Source organism: Ischnura elegans, chromosome 4, assembly GCF_921293095.1.
Source record: "Ischnura elegans chromosome 4, ioIscEleg1.1, whole genome shotgun sequence".
NCBI lineage: Eukaryota > Metazoa > Arthropoda > Insecta > Odonata > Coenagrionidae > Ischnura > Ischnura elegans.
Window position 1 is genome coordinate 40,890,694 of NC_060249.1, and position 18,254 is coordinate 40,908,947.

At 37.0% G+C, this 18,254-nt stretch overlaps 2 protein-coding genes across 5 annotated transcripts in view; both read left to right on the forward strand.

Annotated features, from left to right (window-relative positions):
* LOC124157339 (phospholipid hydroperoxide glutathione peroxidase) overlaps nt 1–11,292 on the forward strand; it is a 28,155-nt gene extending 16,863 nt beyond the window's left edge. For all 4 annotated transcript variants that reach the window (XM_046531981.1, XM_046531980.1, XM_046531979.1 and 1 more), the window contains 2 exons: nt 9,961–10,045; nt 10,469–11,292. In XM_046531981.1, coding sequence (XP_046387937.1) covers nt 9,961–10,045; nt 10,469–10,501 — 118 coding nt within the window. In that variant the 3' untranslated portion in view covers nt 10,502–11,292. The remainder of the gene's footprint in view (nt 1–9,960; nt 10,046–10,468) is intronic.
* Nucleotides 11,293–15,218: 3,926 nt separating this feature from the next.
* LOC124158121 (piggyBac transposable element-derived protein 3-like) lies at nt 15,219–18,254 on the forward strand. The gene is made up of 2 exons (XM_046533303.1): nt 15,219–16,263; nt 18,211–18,254. The coding sequence occupies exons 1-2, from the start codon at nt 15,219–15,221 to the stop codon at nt 18,252–18,254; spliced, it is 1,089 nt and encodes a 362-aa protein (XP_046389259.1).

Consider the following 18,254-nt stretch of genomic DNA (forward strand, 5'->3'; position numbering starts at 1 on the left):
CATGTTGCGGATTATGCGTGCATGATTTTCACTCTCACTCAATTTTTCCACGATCTGTATAAAAAAAAAAAATCGGACGCAAAATCATCAATATTATAGCATTAATGCGAGGATAACCGGGCTTATTATTTCTGTTAGAATCCCCTTTGTAAAACGGAAGCAATCGCGTGGTAGCTGCATTCATGGGAGTACCATGTTCCAGTTTTCCAAGCCTCGCAGTGCTGGACCATGCTCCGTGATCACGGATACACGTCCCACAGCAGTTGCAACCCTGGCTACTTGTGCGAGACGCGACTATGTGGCGTTGTGCCTGAAAGTGTAGTTTACGACATCGAGCAGTGGTTTTGAAGCATTCGTGCAAACCACTTTTCTGTATCCGCGATCATGCAGCCGTGGATGCGTGGTTTTCGTAACCAGTTCATATATGGAACCGTAATAATACGAGTGAAACCTTGTTATCGCCGCTAAAAAGATCGCACACTGGCGAAGAAAGCTCTCATTGAGTCCGAGAAGCACTCTAAAATAACAGAATACCTGCATTAGTAATAATATATTGTTTGTTTTAGGCAAATTAAGAACATTGCAAGACATTTAAGTGAAAGTTTGGCTTATCCGTGTTTTCCGTTTATTCGTGCTGTCTCCCACATCATTAGCGCAGATAATCGGGAGTATGCTGTATGTAGTTTAAGTGGTTTTCATCCCAGTTCTGAAAAAGATTAATGCTGAGGACTTTTAGGAATGCAGAACAATCAATGTTTTCATGGATGTGGTTTGGGAAAGGAGAAGAGAAGGTGACACAAATTGTGAGCAAACAAGAGAAAGGGTTACATTGGGATCAATTTTTGATTTACCTAGTCATCTTGAGAAGTCAAAGCATTAGTAAGAGCATAGGTGGAAATTAATTTGGGATGTGACTTAGACACTTTATTTTGATATTGCTTTTGATTTAAAAAAACTGGGCGATCATTTGATGAGAAAGTAGGTGCAGAAGAATGATTGTAGGCTTTCCTAACGTATTGAATCATGGAAGAAATTGGCCCTCCTTCAAAGGTTTTTTGGAGGGAATTGTTGTGAAAGAACGTGTTCAGTATTTTCAATGACCATAACTTCCATAATGGATTAATTGGGCAACCTGATGATGATGGACAGCTCATTCATCAAAACATTGGCTGATATGGAATTGAAGAACCTGACCCGGTGGGATTCCCGAATAACCTTCCAAAATTGGTGCAGATTTTACATAGCTCTAATTCTCGTTCTGAAAATCTATTTTAAGTTTGATTGACATTAATGTCTTTCAAGAGTTTGAACCCTATTGAGTACCTGTTTGAGATTTAGTGGACAGAGTATGAACAGCCTACGAATAATCTCATGCAACACACATATGGAAACAACTTGGGAACAGCCTTCAACAGTGAGTACTCTTGTGCAAAAAATCATTGTACAAATATTGCAAAAAATCACTGAGAAAAAAATCATTTGCCTTGACCAGGATTCGATCCTGAATCCCTCGATTTCCGGTTGAGTTTTTTAGCCAGTTAAGCTACTGAGGTGTCATTCTCTCTTGTGGAAATTTGAGGACTATTTGTGCATTATGGGTGACTCTTTAAAGTTATCACCGTGGCTTGTCCCGGTATGCTTAAATTCGTCAAGAGTGAACACCTCTATGTGTTCAAAGTTTGGGCTTTGCTCTCCGGCTGTGGTGCTGTGCGCACTATTAGGACTGCTTGTTGCAGCGTATGCTCAGTAGTCCATACCACCTTGTCTGGTATTATCCTCAAATTTCCACGGGGCAGAATCATGCCTTGCCTAAAGCACTCTACCGGAAATTGAGGGATCTGGGTTCGAATCCCGGTCAAGGCGAATGATTTTTTTTCTCTGTGGATTTTAGGACAATTTTTGCATTGTGGGTGACTCCGTAAAGTTACCACCATGGCTAGTTCCAGTATACTTAAATTAGTTAGTACTCTGTTTGTAGCTTGTTCCATAACTGGCAGGCAACAAGCATTTGAGGGACGATAGTGAACAAACTCTTAACAGGCAGGAGCCAATTGGTTGTATGTTTCAGGTCAGGGAATGAACAGGTAACACTGAATAGTTTCTCAATAGGCAGGGGCTAGTTGATCTTCTGTTTTACACAACAGGGTATGAACAGAAAACAGTGAACAGGTTCTCAACAGGCAGGGAAAATAGAAGGCATGGTACTGCTAGCTACGTATGGAAGATAGCAAATGCAAACAACAATGCCGATGCCATTATCGCTTCATGTGTAAATGCATGTGGTTAAGTTGTTGGTTGTGGAGAAAAAATTTATTAACACCAGTATTATTTAACCTTTGATAAATCCCCACAGTGTTTAATTAAGTAAGAAATTCTTGCAGCCATTCAGTGATAGTGAAAGTGTTGATGTGATATTTGTTCTTTAGTGCGTTCATCCCTTGACTCCCTCGATTGTAGCCTCGTTACTCGAAAGACGATGGGAATGTGCTCCTTCCTGTCCACCTCTCCTTAATATGCTTCTGTTGCCCACCACTTATGTAGCTGAACGGTCATCTTGTTCTGTTATAGTTCTCCCAACTCACTGCACGTAATGTCTATGTTGTTCTAAACATAGTTAATTGTGTTGCAGATTGTGTAGTTGCAATTTAATTTAATATATGGATATAAATGTCTTCCACGGTATGGAAATATTTTTTATTGTACGTACTAAGAAGAAACTTGAATAATGACATCGTTTTAGAGCAGGAAATTAAATATGCATTTGGATCTGATAATATGCAAAGATCCTACACCTACAATCAAGGATCTGATCCGGATCTGAAAAAAGTCATGTCAAGCCAAAGATCTGTCTGTTTAGCCAAAGTCTGATCCTGTTTAGTAGATGTTGTGATAGAAAATTATTGTTTAGTAATGGGGAAATTCAGTTGGTGCTTCAATTGTAGTTTCTATTGAATTATAAGATAAAAGATAATAACAAGCAGATGAATGAAAATTAGGGTAGTTTGTTGCTAGTTTTCAATCGGCCGAAATCTATAAAGCTAATTCTGTGTGATTTTTTAATGTAATTTTGTTTAGTGTGATCCCAAAAACCAAGGAAATCAGTTTATGTTATCTTAAGTGTACTAATCATTGTAAATATTCTTGCAATATGTGAATTATTATATCTTAGATATATCTTTGTGAAGCAACCCTTCCCCCCAGAGCCATGTTTTGTGTCTATTGTGCCTTATTTGTTAAACAAAACCCCAGATATTCTCCTCTCACAATGATGTGTACCCTTACCACTCACGAAACACAGTAGATTCCGGTTAATTGGGACACATCGGGACAGGCACACCTTGCCCCAATTAAGCGGCTGTCGCAATTAGGCCATACATGGCATAAAAAACGTTTAAATGATAGAAAGAAGGCTAAAGAATGTTTATAATTCAAATGAAATGTATTAAACTAATCATTTGCTTGATAAATCTGCAAGAATAGTTTATTTATTAACATTTTTCAATATTTTTTAAAATCTTAGCTAAAAATATTTTTCAGAGCCTCAGGCGACGCTGGATGATTTTCTTTTACTGATTTCCATTAAAGAAATATTCACGTTTAATTAGTTAAGAATATGTGTTTCCTAAATATTTCTTTTACTTATAAACATGCAAGTGCTTACTGTTCAAATCTTATCTCCTCGTCCGATGAATTTGTCTAATGTACCCTGCTGCATTCTCGTCATCCTCGTCTCATGAACAAAGTCGGCACAGACATCCAATGACGACATTGGGCTACCTTCGTTGCCCTCTTGCATAAAGAAGAGTCTTAACCTCTCAAAGAACCTCCTTGCATCTTGAGATGTAGCTTGGCTACGCTCAGGTGCGATTTCATCTCCATCACTATCCTCACCTTCTGCTTCACCTTGCTGCCTGCATAATATGGTTTCAACAATATCATCTTCACAGCTTTCATTGGTGCCATAGCAGTCCAAATTGCGGTCGATATTATCGAACTCTTCGTGGCTTGTTACTTGGTGCAGTTTCAAGTTGAATTCACTTTCAGGTTCTGCTGGAATGTTGACAACTGTGTTGGAATGTTTGAAACAGCAATGATAAAAACAATTTTGAATTGTTTGACAGGTGACATCGCGCCAGCTTTCAGGTAGAAACATTATCGCCTGCAGAATGTTCACCTTTGAACTTACTTCTTTGGCGGTGGATGTCGATAGGTTGTCTTCTATAGATTCTAGAATGTAATATACTAATTTCCCACGGTAAAGTGTTTTCAAATTTTTAATGATCCCCATATCCATTGGTTGCGCCAAGGATGTTGTGTTTGGGGGCAGAAATTCCAACTGAATACCTATTTTTTAGCTCGCTTGAGTAATTGGGATGCGCCATACGATTATCAAGTACAAGAAGAATCTTTCTTGATTTTCATGCGAATTCCATATCACAAGTGGTCAACCATTGAGTAAAGAGGCTCGCAGTCATCCATGCGTTTGCTATTGGCGTGGTACTGCACTGGTAAACTGTTTATTCTAAGCCCTTTAAAGCATTGAGGCTTAGCACTTTTCCCAATGACTAGAAGAGTTTTTTTCATCAGTTCCCGAAATATTCTAACAGCACAAAACAGTGATGCGATCCATTGCCTTTTTGTAGCCTGTTAGTCCGACAGAACTGTAACAAAGAGAGCCATTTGGTGTTGCTCAGTAATACAGTCCCGTTTCATCAGCGTTGTAAATGTCATCAGCCGAAAACTTCTGGAGTAACTTGGGCTGATCGTTCAATTTCCACTCCTCTGCACTCACAAAATCAGCACTATTTTTTTCTCTGTGAGCTCTCTTAAATTCTATTTCATTTCTGGTCTTCCATCTAGACAGCCAACCATCTGTTGCCGTAAAATGGTCATGGCCAAGTTTCAAAGGTAGTTCCTCCGACTTTGTTTTTAACATTGGACTGCTAACGCAAGCCCCTCGTTCGCTCACAATCGAAAACCATTGCTTTAAGGGGTCCTCAACATCTGGATCCTTACCTTGACGTTTGCATTTTAGGGGTGGTGCTTGCTTTCCATTGTGGCTCCATTCTTCTCTCAGCTTATCCTGTTGCCGCAATAACCAAGCTATCGTCGATTTTGGCACGCCAGTTATATCAGCCATGCAGCGATGACAGGATTGGGGATGATCTTTAATTTTTTCCAGTACAGCAATTTTTTCAGCAAGTAAAAGGTCCTTATGCGGCATTTTACTCTAGAAACGGAGTGTTATTGAACTCTTGGCACTAAAACAATATCACTTATTCAGGGTTCCCTTAGATCGTAGAACAGAAGATAAATCCCACCAAACATACGCACCACAGACCTTGGTTTTAGACTGTTCGTTCTAAGTTGACTAGTTCCGAGTGGAGAGAAAAATGACTTCTGGGCATGCGTCAACTGCTGAGATGGGGATGGAAAAAAGAAAAAGGAACGAAGAAGCATTGTAATCTTCTAATGGCGATTGCTCAGTTGTATAGGCAGTGGAAAGTGGGAGAGGGGAGAGACCGCATGAGTCAGTTGAATTTTGTGCAAGATGTCGCAAACAAAAAGCTCTTGGTAAGCAGCATTGTTTATCTCAACCAGTCTCCTCTGCTTGACATCAGCCAGTAATCTCTATAATTTGGCTTGTACATGCTCGTATCGTGAACCCTCAGCATGAGTGTCGCCACTTCTTATCTTTATCATTATCCCGGGTTGATTCTATCATCTGCTGCCCAACTGCTGCCAGAAGAGTCCTCTCCTCTTAAAAACAACATTGCGTTGAATGAGGTCTCGTGGTCAGGAAACTGAATCCGAATCCTCTGACAGACTACAAGAGCTTTAAGAATAAGGCAGAAATAGGTACCCTTGTGAAAAGAGGACTAAATGTTACAAAAACACTACGAAAATTTTTTAATTTCATCACGGGTGTAGCCAATGTCTCCGACTCATAGCCCAATAAAGCAGCATGCTGAACCAGTTAAGCAGAGAAAACTCTAGGATATTCTATGATTGGTTTCTGTTCTGCAAGATCTGCCCCAATTATGCAGCTGCCCCCGATAACCGGTGGACACATTAACCGGAATCTTCTGTAGTACTGACATCCACCTATCCCAAGCCTCTACTTCCCTTTCTCTACATAGTCCTCATCATTAAGCCTTAATAATCTATAAAAAATTACCGTCTGACTTTAAACTACTTACCTCTCTGCCACTGTTCAAAAACCGTGTAATGAATTTACTCCTTGTAAAGGCATATTATTATGTTTCTGAATTCATGGTATCTAATTGTGACTGTTGTCATACTTGAGCCTATTGTACATTTTTGTTTTTTTACTGAGTCCTGTGGTGTTTTTTTCTGCTATTTAACCAATGCCGTTTGCTATAATGTATCATTATCTTTATGTATCACTTTTGTTTTTTTCTCCTTTTGACATTTTCTATGTTACTTGCTAACCAACGGGAATAAAATCATTATTATTATTATTATATTCTAGCTGCACTGCAATAACCAGATTGCTAGTCTTCCATGCTGTGCAGTAAAATTTGCTATGGAGACCGTAGCCTTTTTTCTGCTAGAAGGAGCAGAGCAGGTTAATAACCCATGTACCTACCTCCCGACCCTTTTACCAAGGGTGGACCCCAGCCTAATGGAACTTTGGATACTTTGTTGAAATTATTTAATCGCCTAAAATCTATAAAGCAAATGTTGTGTGAAGTTTGATTGTGATTTTGTTTAGTTTGATTCCAAATACCAAGGAAATTGATTTCTGCTTACCCATATGGGTTAAACCATTCTATGTTTCTTACTTCTAGTATCAATTCTCCTGTTTGAATTGAGACGATAATGGAAGGACAGGCTAGTACCTACCTCAAGGGAATGGAATGGGTTTTGTCAACTTCATGAACTTTATAACTCAACCTAGGGAAAACTACTATGTCTACAGCATTCATCTTCCACAATAAGTTGCATAAATTTATGTAGTTCAAGAAAATGGCTTTTGCGTATTTTTTGAAGGCGTATTTTGTCGTTAATTAATTAAACTGTTTAAACATTATCTTGTCATAGAGTTTACCCCGAAATAAGAATAAAAACTGATAGAAGCACTTAATTTATTTGTGATTTTTCTATGATCTGATAATACTTGATTTACATGGAGCATAAATTATAAATGGACATTAATAAAATATGCCGGAGTGAACAAATGCTGCATTGCTAAGTCTGCACGCGGAATTCAAGAAGAATAATGGAGAGGACTGTGACTGAAACATTTTTCTTCGAGCTTCAGGAAGCTTTGCGACTTTCAATGAATCAAACTTTTAAATAATGCAATCATAAATGCTTAACGTGCTTATTACTTAATTCGTCCTTTTTGTAAAGTGGCCCCCTTTACTAAAGTTAAAGAATTTTTCGTCGCTAATTCCGATCAAACCGGAAGATAGAGTTAATGTAAATAACGGTTGCAAATCTACCTTTTCAATCCTTAGAGCAGTCTGAAAATGCTATTTCTGTCCTCCTTTGGAACCCAAGTGCACAGTTTCGATGTTTCACTGCCTCACTACCGTGAAACCCATACATGCCTTCCCCCCCTACCCTTCCCCGGGTTCAAATCTTCCTGGAGGAAATCTTCTTCTTCAGGGGGACAATGCAAAGAGGAGACAATAGGAGGGCACAAAATCCTTAAAAATACTTCAGAAAGGTTGTTCAGGTTTTCAACCCTTGCTTGCCTTCGAACCCATTACGCACGACTTTGATGATTCGTACTCATTAACCCCCCCTTGAGCCACTCTCCTCGCTTCCCTTAGCGCCCAGCGTGTGGCTATTCTTTCTTTTACTCCCAAATACAGTGCTCATATGCTTTCACCTTTCTTTTCCGTTTGCTAGGAAGATCTTTAATTTTGGAATTTGCGTCGATCTACATTTTCAACCTTTATCTTGCTCTCCTTCCAAAACCATCGTCGCTGTCGAAAATAATTTCCTGCTAGGCTCTTCCATTTCAGCGGAAAATTCAGTGTGAGGAAGATGCATCCCACAAAGAAAAGTGCCCTTCAACTGCAAATCTTAGAACGAAAAGATCCAAGGAGGAAAATTGTGAAAGAGAAAGACCAAAGAACTTGAGAAGACGAGAGAGAGTTACAATGGCCAATATTAAGAAGTTTTTGGAGAGTGGGTAGTCATGCCCTTTGGTCATTGGCGCCTAAAAAGTGGTGTTAAATATGGCATTGGTGCAGGTGTCAGTGGGAAAACAGTAGGAAACGTTATGAAAGAAAGAAGAGAAGGTGCCGATGAGGTGTCTCCGCCGAAAAAAAGTTGCTGACGATAGCACATTTTGCTTGACGAGTTTACCCAAGGATTAATTTGACAAAAGTGCATAGATGTAAACACAAAAAAGATTTTCTGACAATTATCAATTTAGTGGATGGATTGAAGGCGGATAAAGAGGATTTTCCTAATGTAAGCCCCCAGTAAAATGCTGAGGTGGCTATAAAGGCTGGGGTTCTCATTCTGAAAATTAAACAATCTATTGAAAAATCCACGAGTGATAGATCAATGAATGTATTTCCTACGAACCAATAAAAGATTGCAAGCGTCTGGATGGTGTATCATTGAGATGAAACTTGGTGTGGTGCTAACCATATAGAAGACTATACTATTGTATGAAGGACCGTTTGGTGGAGGATTTTATGGAATCCATTATCTGTTAGGTGACTTGGGGGATGAAAGGAGCAGCACTTGCAGTCAAAGCAATGAGGATTGATATAGGTTTAAAATTATTTCAAAGTAAAAATTTTACTTTATTTATTTTCAGGCTCATTAGGTCAAGTCAAGATCAAAATTGTTATTTAGTTTTACTATAAATGTATATATTAATTGCTATGTTCCCATGTCACTGTCCAAAATCTGTGGTTTTAGGAAGTAGCAATCATTTATCTTGGTGTGCATAATACAGTGTTGTTTGAATGGAAGACTATCAGATAATGTTTGGTATATTAGCATTAAAGGTGGAGGGATAACGTATCATAAAGTCCTTAATAAGAGATGGATTATTGTTACTGCTTGAAGAATGGTTTTAATGTCAATATGATGTAGAAGCAAATGCTTTAAATATACAAGAAATAGGTACATTATATTGTATTTCTTTGATGCGCGTTCAGTTCAACGGACTTGCACGCCTTCCCTGGTGCAATTCAAACAGCCTTGCTTCACGCGAACTGGCAATGGCCCAGCATTTGGCAACATGGCATAATATAATTTATTTACATTCACTAATATCAGTATTTTTATAGGTTACAGATCGTATAAAAATTACCAATAAATTATAAAGTGTTTCTATCAGTTTTAATTCTTATTTCGGGGTAAACTGGAGGTCTATATTATGTTTTAACATTTTCATTAATTAATGACAAAATATGCATTCAAAATATATTCAAAAGCCATCTTCTTGATTTGCATAAATTTTTGCAACTTATTGTGGAAGATTAATGCTGTAGACATTGTAGTTTTCCCTAGGTTGAGTTATAAAGTTCATGAAGTTGACAAAACGGCTAACTTTTTGCGGTGCGCGGAGTCACTAATTGCCCTGGTGTTTTGATTTTTTCATGAAACAAAAAATACATTGGAATTAAGAATAATTTTTTTTAATGACGTATTAATCATAATTATAGCATGCCCACAAGCCCAGGTATGAATTTGCGAAGTACAGCGGCATATCATTTTGATGCCGACAGCAGGAGAATCGGTTGTATTTTTTCTTCTTCATTTTTCCTTCAGTTACCACTACACTCATGCATGTTTGTTTCTTACAGTTAAAGACTTTTTAACCATATATGTAATAACCTTTATTGTGCCCTGCTGCTGAAAATTATTTTCCAATAGCTACTGCTGGACTAGTGTGTACATGAATATCAAATACACACATTTTATGTTAAGTTTTGCTCTAGTATCATGTCATTTACTTTCTAGTGCAATAAAATGGAATTTTACCAAGTTCATTATTGATAAGGAAGGCAATCCAGTGGAAAGATGCGGGCCAAATGTGGATCCCTCTGTAAGTATCATGGCTTTAGCAAAATATATATTCATAATTTTTGGTCAAGCTTCCTTTCTGTTATATTATTGTGCTATTTCATGTAAAATAGATTTTCCCTTTTTGGTTGAATACCCGGTACAGGGAGAGTGTATTCTACTATGCCTTTCCTCTGCAACCTGCATTGAAAATTAAAAATCCCTATAACCTCAAAAACTAGTTGCTTTCATGTTAAGTTGTGTCATTTGCCTATCAGCTATTATTATTTGTGGTACTATCTACAGCAGATTATCGTCATGGCCTTAGTTCATTTCCTTACACGATGTGAATATTCCTTCTCTCTAACCCCTTTAGTGCATGCAAACTTACTTTAGCACCATATCATTGCATTTATTTGTGCATCATTTCATCATTGATTTCCATATGTTTTATTTTTCTTTTCAGAAAATGGTATCCTACTTAGAGAAGTATTGGTAGCTGCCCATTCAGTGATGTTAAGGGTTGTTATTTTGGGTACCATTATAAATTACAATTTTCTTAAACTCTAAAAGTCAGTAAAATCATTTCTCTCTTTTGCCTTGGATTACTTTGTATTAAAATTTTATGCAAAATATTAATGTTGGAATTGCGTGAATGATATTTCATGATGATGATATTTCTAAGCACATACCTGTTTATTTGTGCTGATGAGAACTGTTTTATTTTTACTACTACTTGAAGAGTGCCTTTTAAGTATTTATTCACTTGTGGTATTCAGATAATTAGAGCATTTATTAAGAATTATACTATCATAATTTTGTAATTTCAAATTCAACTGTATTGGGAGGAGTTGATATATGAAAAGCAATTATCAGATTATTGGTATTTATGTGATGAAAACATTAATTTTATAAAATTGCTGTACCCTTCGTTAACAGTTAAATCTATGCATTTTAAAAAACTTCATTGTCAGTTATTGGTGGCTTTTGGTATGTTTTATGATTTTTTTATAGATTTGGCTATAAAGGACTCATCAACCATCAAATTTGTGAGATCATAAAACTTTTATCTATACGTATTGGAAAATGGTTGTAAAATATTTTAGAGTAAAATTTTTCATTGAAAATAATATCAAGCATTAAATTGCTATTTTCATCTAAAGATAGTAATAAGTATTTTAAGCACAAATGTTTTAAGATTATTCTGCATATGTAATGAGTATGTCAGAACTGGGATGTATATTTAGAGCAGTAGGAAAATAAATTAGTAATAAATAAATCAGCTGATTATTCCATCTTTTACTTAAATTAATTTTATCTAATATACATAAGTATCATGGATATAAATGGTCCTATTGAACTTGCCCAGCCAGTGTAGGTCGTTGGCTATCAAAACATCACCTGACAGTATTCTGTGATATGAGGAACCTACCCATGATATGGAGTCACTATTCTAGTACATAGTAAGGATTCGTTTGGGATTCAACTGTAGTATACCTCGAATACTGTCTAGATGAATGTTTGGTAAAGCAAGGATAGATAATGCGTCCAAGAGTGTGAGACTGGTAAGGGCAATGAACAGACTAAAGCTGAACTATGCAATTCTACGTAATATGAGGGATTTAAGTCTAGCTCTCCTAATGATGCTAAATATGATACGGTGGCTGATATTGCAGCGTGTCCACTTTAATATGTTATACATTGAGATGCGTGAAAATCGCAAATGCGATATAGATGCTATGTGCGCAAATAAATGCGACATAGATGCGATGACAGGACTTTTATGATATTTTTACGTAAATTTGCCTTTTCGACGGCAGAATTCGTAGATTTTGTGCGGAGCGCAGTTTAAATGCTCCGCCGACACTCACCGCTAAAAAAGCATGTGAGCGACTGGCCAGCTGCTAGTTGGCTGGGACTCTACGTGGCCGCAAACTACAAGTGGGTGCGGGCAAGCTACACCTCTGCCACTATATGCCTTATTCCTTAATTTTTTATTGTTGTACAACATAATTATTTAAAATATTCTGTATTTTGTCATATAACTTTCACTACATTTATCGTCATCTACCTCATTATGAAAATGAAAAATAGACGCTACAAAATGCGATAAACTGTTATTGAAAGTGCGATAAAATAAAAATGAAAGTGTGATTTTCACGTATCTCTAGTTATACATGTACTGCTCAATCTGAAAATGGCGAACAAGCATTGGCCACTATGACAAATGAAAGCCAAAAAAGTGCATCATTTTATGCAGAAAATGATCTCAGTCAATTCATCCAATACTTTTCTGAAACAAACTCAATATTAAAACATTTGGGTCATTCCACCTCAATTCCTTTAACTTACCGTCTCTAATACTTACGGTCTCAAAATTTCTGTATGGCTGAAAGATTCTTCTCATCAACCTAAATGCCTGGAGACAATTTTCCAAAAATTATGTTTTGAATTTCATGGGCATTTTAATTATTTCTGGAATATTTTTTCCAGTTGATGGCAGGATGATTCCTCTAGGAGCGGCGTCTGGTGGATGCTCATTAGGGTTATGACTTTTTTGTAACCCCATGTTCCTGTGCTATAAAGTGATGAACTTTTGTTCAAAACTAAAGAAAAAGAAATTATTTCGATTTTCTTTTTAAAAAAGGTCACCCCCAACCTAAAAAACTACTTTTACCACAATACCGTATAAGGTGAAAAAATCATTTTGTATCAGTTTTTTATTTAGAATACAAATTAAATTATAATGATGCAATTTTATAGTACTTATGTATTAACATTATGCAATGGCGTAGCGAGGGGGGGAGGTCCGGGGGGCCAGACCAACCTCCACCTCCGAAATATAAAACACAATTATGTATGTACTTATCTTTATTAAAAATCGAAATTGAGGCATTTGGCTAACAAAATATTGAAAAATCATGAATTATAAAGAACTCTTTGACAAATGAAGTTATTTAGATTATAAAAAATGTTAAAAGTAGTTTAAAACCCTCTGCTTAACTCAGTTTTTCAAAAATTGTCGGAAATTAATCTACAAGTTTTGAGTAGCAAGGTCTTTTTTCTGGTAAAAGAATAAATGACGAAAGAGTATATAAAGAGTATAAAAGTATTGCTAGGGCATTCCACCTAGCATTACTTAAATTAGGTATTTTCTGAAACTTTACTTTAGGAAATCTGCTAGTTTCTTAAAAAAAAACGGAAAACCCTAGTTAAATCAAATAGAAATTTCATGTCATCCTGCTGATTCAGCAATCTCTTCTTTGCCAATGTTGAATTTCATTTTCAGCTGTTCATAATCATTTCTGGAATAGTTCATAGTTCCAGAATATATGGATATTCAATGTTGGGAGATCTCTTTTTCTTCAATTTCATTATCAATTAGTAAGTGAAGAACTCGATCAAGAACATAGTGCTGATAGGTAATGAATTGTGGCTTTTCTAGTTTCTTTTCAGTAAACTATAAATAATTAAGCCTGATTTCAAATTGCAGTTGGAGACTTGGAACAAATAAATAAGACATTAAGAATAAGAATTAATAAGAAGATCATAAATGTATACAGTTATACATATACTTAAAAATTGGAGAATGTTCTAAAACTTTCTGGACACTTCTATTAAGTAATATAAATTACAATACTGTCATAGAAGACTTCAGAGAGTCTTAACCCCTTAACGTCCAAGGGACATATACGTCCCAAATTTTTGAAATTCTCTCAAATCCAATTGATACGGTCTATTATTGTATGGATTGGAATTATTGAAGAATAGGATCTTGGCTTCAAGTTTTATATTATTTTTTTGAGATCCTTTAGATATTGCACTTTTCACATTGTTATAAACTTTCACTTGAAATGCTGTTTACGAAACGGAAATTTGATATTTTATAAAAAATTAATGATGAGATGAATTGGAAAAGGACTTTCGGTTTATCCTTTATATGTATCTGGTCTGTGGAACTATAGCCAAAAACTTCGCATTTGTGCTTTTGTTTTGACAAAATTAGTGTTTTTATGCAATGGGACATATATGTCCCTATGGACCATAAGGGAGCCCCTATGGATTATAAGGGAGCGAGACTTGGTATTCTTTCATGAAAACTAGTATATAGTAACTGAATGGCTAACGATGTTAGCACCCCCTGAACGGTAACTGAGGTTGAACACAATGCTCCACATATGGAGAAGGGTTTTAATTTTTGATTTTTTACTGTTCTGGATATGGAAACTTGTTTGCTGTGTCCCAAATAAGAAGTATTGTTTTCAAGTATTTCGACTGTCGCTGGTATGTATTATTATAAACTCCTCTCGGATCATATTCGCTGGCAGAAGGGAAATGCCTTGTATTATATATATATATATATGTATATATACATATAAATTCACAGGTAAGGAAAGAAAGGGAAAGGAACATGGAATAGAAAAAGGACAAGGACAACGGTGCTGTGGTAGATGGAAAAAGCCAGAAATCAGAGGGTAAAAATGCGGCCTGACTGGGACTCGAACCCAGAACCTCCTGGTTGCCGGCCATGGCGTAGATAGTATTACTATTGATAAAAGTCTAGACGTTGCCCCTTAGAAAAATAGATGTATGCTATACTGACTTGCCGGCGCTGACCCCAACTATCCTCCGTGGTGCAGAACTTCTGCACCATTCCAACGGGGGTAAAGACCCTCGAGGTTGTGGCTGTGTTCGCCTTCTAGAAGGCATACAGTGAATCTCGTGTTTTTTCTTACTTTGTAAGCGCTATGACGTAGTTTGGGAAAGACACATTCGACCAAATAACGCATTAGGCCTGGTATAAAGAGCGAGAAATAGAGGGAGGGTAAAAAAAGTACATTGTAACAGGGGCTTGGGGTTCCTCTGAAGAAAAGGTACACCATACCGCTTTGCTGGTGCCAAATCCCCCCTTTCTTCTGTGCCAATAGTTCTCCTCCCACTCTAGTGGGACGGTCAAGGTTCTCGACTTTTAGTCTGCCCCCTGCTGTGTTTTGATGCAGTTCTGTGCATAGAATACCTTCCTACGACGCAACAGCATCTGCTGGTTGAGTGATTCTCTTCGTGTTGCTGTGGCCTGATACTGAGAGTAACAAGGTGAGTAAATATACTTTAAGTATTTATCCCCTTTTGCGAATGTAGTTCATACATTTTACAATAATTGCGGTGCTAATACGCTTGTGGACTGCTTCGTTGCAGTGGTTAGCCAACTGAATAGAATGCCGATAATTGATCGCTTATTCGCCGTATCTGACAATGCTATCGAGCATATTCTGCTTGCTGATGAGAGCGATGATGAAGACAATCTTCCGCTTGACGAAGAAGATTTAGGCTTCCTTGGTGAAGATTCTGATAACGTGGGCGTTGAAATAATCATCGAACGCCCAATTCCAGAATTATCACTTGCTGGTCCCTCTTCTACGCCGCAACCATTCTCATCTGTGAAATCAAAATTGATACCGACTTCTGTCCCACCTGCTATCATTTCAACTTTGCCATCACCTGACGACCCACCTGAAGCAAAACGAAGCAAACGCCATTCAAAAATAATCCCAAGCAAAGACATTAAATTCACCTGGAAGCCCCGTAAATCACATTTCCAAATGAAAAAAATTGATTATGAATATGGAGCGGTAAACCTAGATGTAGACTTGAGTTTAGAACCCAGTGCTTATGATGTATTTAGGAAAGCTTGCGGTTTTGACGAACTGGTTGCTCTGATCGTTCAACAAAGTGAACTTTATATGAAACAAAAGGGGATATCTTTTCATACCACTGCCGAAGAGATTAGCGCGTTTTTGGGGATGAATTGCGTGATGGGGTATCATGTGGTTCCGAGTTTTAGGGACTACTGGTCCTCTGATCCTGACATGCAAGTGCCGTACATTGCCAATATAATGTCCAGGAGGCGTTTTGAAGTCATTAGGAATGCTTTGCATTTAGCAAATAATGAGGATATGCTTCCCAGAAATCACCCCAATTATGATCGAGCTTTCAAAGTTCGGCCTCTGATTAAACATTTCAATCAATGCTTCCAGAACGCGCGGAAACCATCTAAACAGCAGTCTATAGATGAGCATATGATACGCTTCAAAGGTCACAACATCATGAAGCAGTATATTAAAAGTAAACCTATAAAGTGGGGTTTTAAGATGTGGTGCAGATGTGATTCAAATTCTGGCTATTTGTATCAATTTGACTTGTATACAGGAAAAAAAACTGACCCAGAGTATGGTCTTGGAGAGGGAGTTGTAACGTTGCTGAGTAAATCCCTTGAGTACTTGTGCTGCGAAATATATATTGACAATTTCTTCAACTCACCATTGCTTCAGTTGAGATTACTAGAAAAAAATATATACCTATGTGGCACGGCTCGAAGTGACAGAAAACATATGCCAAAAAACCTCAAGCCAGATAAAGAATTAAAACGTGGAGAAAGCCACATGCTATCAGCAAATGGTGTCACTTGCGTGAAATGGATGGACAACAGATCAGTAATAATGTTGTCAAATTTCATTAATTCAAATAAGTCGAGCACTGTCTCCAGGAGACAACAAAAAATTGCAGAAAAGATACAAATTCCTTGTCCGGAGATAATAATAGCATATAACAAGTTCATGGGTGGGGTCGATCTAATGGATCAAAAAAAAATTACGTATGAAATTGACAGGAAAGCAAAAATTAAGTTCTACTTGAGAATATTTTTCGATCTATTGGACATTGCAGTGAATAACGCACATTGTTTATACACGCAACTTAATGAGGGCGCAAATCCTGATTATAAGGCAATTTCGCCTCTTCAATACAGACAAATCATTGCGAGGTTCCTCATAGGAAACTATTCTAATAGAAAGAGAGGTGTCCCGGCTGGCCCTGTCCGTAGTAGTAGGAACAGTATGCCTGCACCACAGCCTGAACATAAATTGGTGAAAATGCCAAGCCGGAAAAGGTGCGCAGAATGCGCAAAAAATAAAATTGAAAATCGAACAGCAAATATGTGTGGAATATGCCATGTTTATTTGTGTTATACAACAGATAGAAATTGTTTTATCAGTTACCACTGTGTGTAGGGGGACACAGTCGCAAAAATGATGCATCATGTTTTTTTGTATTTTTGACATGTTTATCTATCAACAAAAATATGTATAAAACAATTTTCTTAATCTCATTACTAAGAACAATATAATGGAAATTTTAATATGTTGGATGTTGATTGATGCCCTGAAAAGCTTCTGAATTCTCATTTATTCTGTTTTTCTTTTTGTTTATTTGTTATTTTTAATAATTTTTGGACGAAATTTATGTTGCAATAAGTATAAAATGTTATGATTTAGAATAAGACGTTATTTAAAATACAGGATAACATAATTCACTCCCCAAAATTATGAAAATAAACCATTTCCTAATCAACACACATGATTTTTTCATTTTGAACGAATTTTACCCTTACCGTCCATAGGGACATATATGTCCCAGACGATATCTCATAAACTATTAGAGATATCACTTTAAAATTGATATTTTTGGAATCTACGCACCAATATTAGCCTAAAAACGCAATTTTTGTTTTAATATTATGGCTACATTTCTTATGGACCTTAAAGGGTTAAAAACATCAGAACTACTCTATAGAGTTCCATCATACAGATTGAGATTCTTGAAGTACGTTTGACAAGACTGGAAACAACAGGGATTGACAAGGCTGAAATTCTAATTAGGAATTTCTTGTTGGGGTGACTTTTTTATAAAATATAACAAAACTAAGACTTCTGACGTTATTTTTGGGTAAAAGTTCATCCTTTTGTGGCACAGGAAATCAAATTTTGAAGAAAAAGTCAAAAAGTCATAACCCTAATGCTCATGGAAGATAGTCTTCCACTTACGCTCCGATTTATGTGCTTTCTTAGTGATTATGTGTTCTATGTGGGGTTGCTGAATGCCTTCCTCTGTGATTCACTATCATCTGCTCTTCTGCCTTATCCTTTCTCTTTCATTGTGGCAATGATAGTGAAGGTTTGGACCGTCCAGGCATTGTCACTTAATAGTTCTCGGAACCTCGAAGACTTGCCAGCATCTGGTATCTCATTTACGAGGTTTGAAGCTAAGGGTTGGGGTTTTTTTCACACCTACATTTGCTTTGGTGGTTTTATTTTTTTCGGCCTTGGGTCCCTTCCATATCTGATCCCCTCCTTAGTTGACCATACCTTCTAGCTCTCGAGTTGTCTGATGAGCCTGTGCTTGACACTCTGGAATAA

Excerpts from the sequence above, each read along its gene's own strand:
- LOC124158121 (XM_046533303.1), top strand. The coding sequence starts at position 15,219 with ATGCCGATAATTGATCGCTTATTCGCCGTATCTGACAATGCTATCGAG. Across the intron at positions 16,264-18,210 it reads GGGAGTTGTAACGTTGCTGA|CTCTCGAGTTGTCTGATGAG; the intron begins GTAAATCCCTTG and ends CATACCTTCTAG.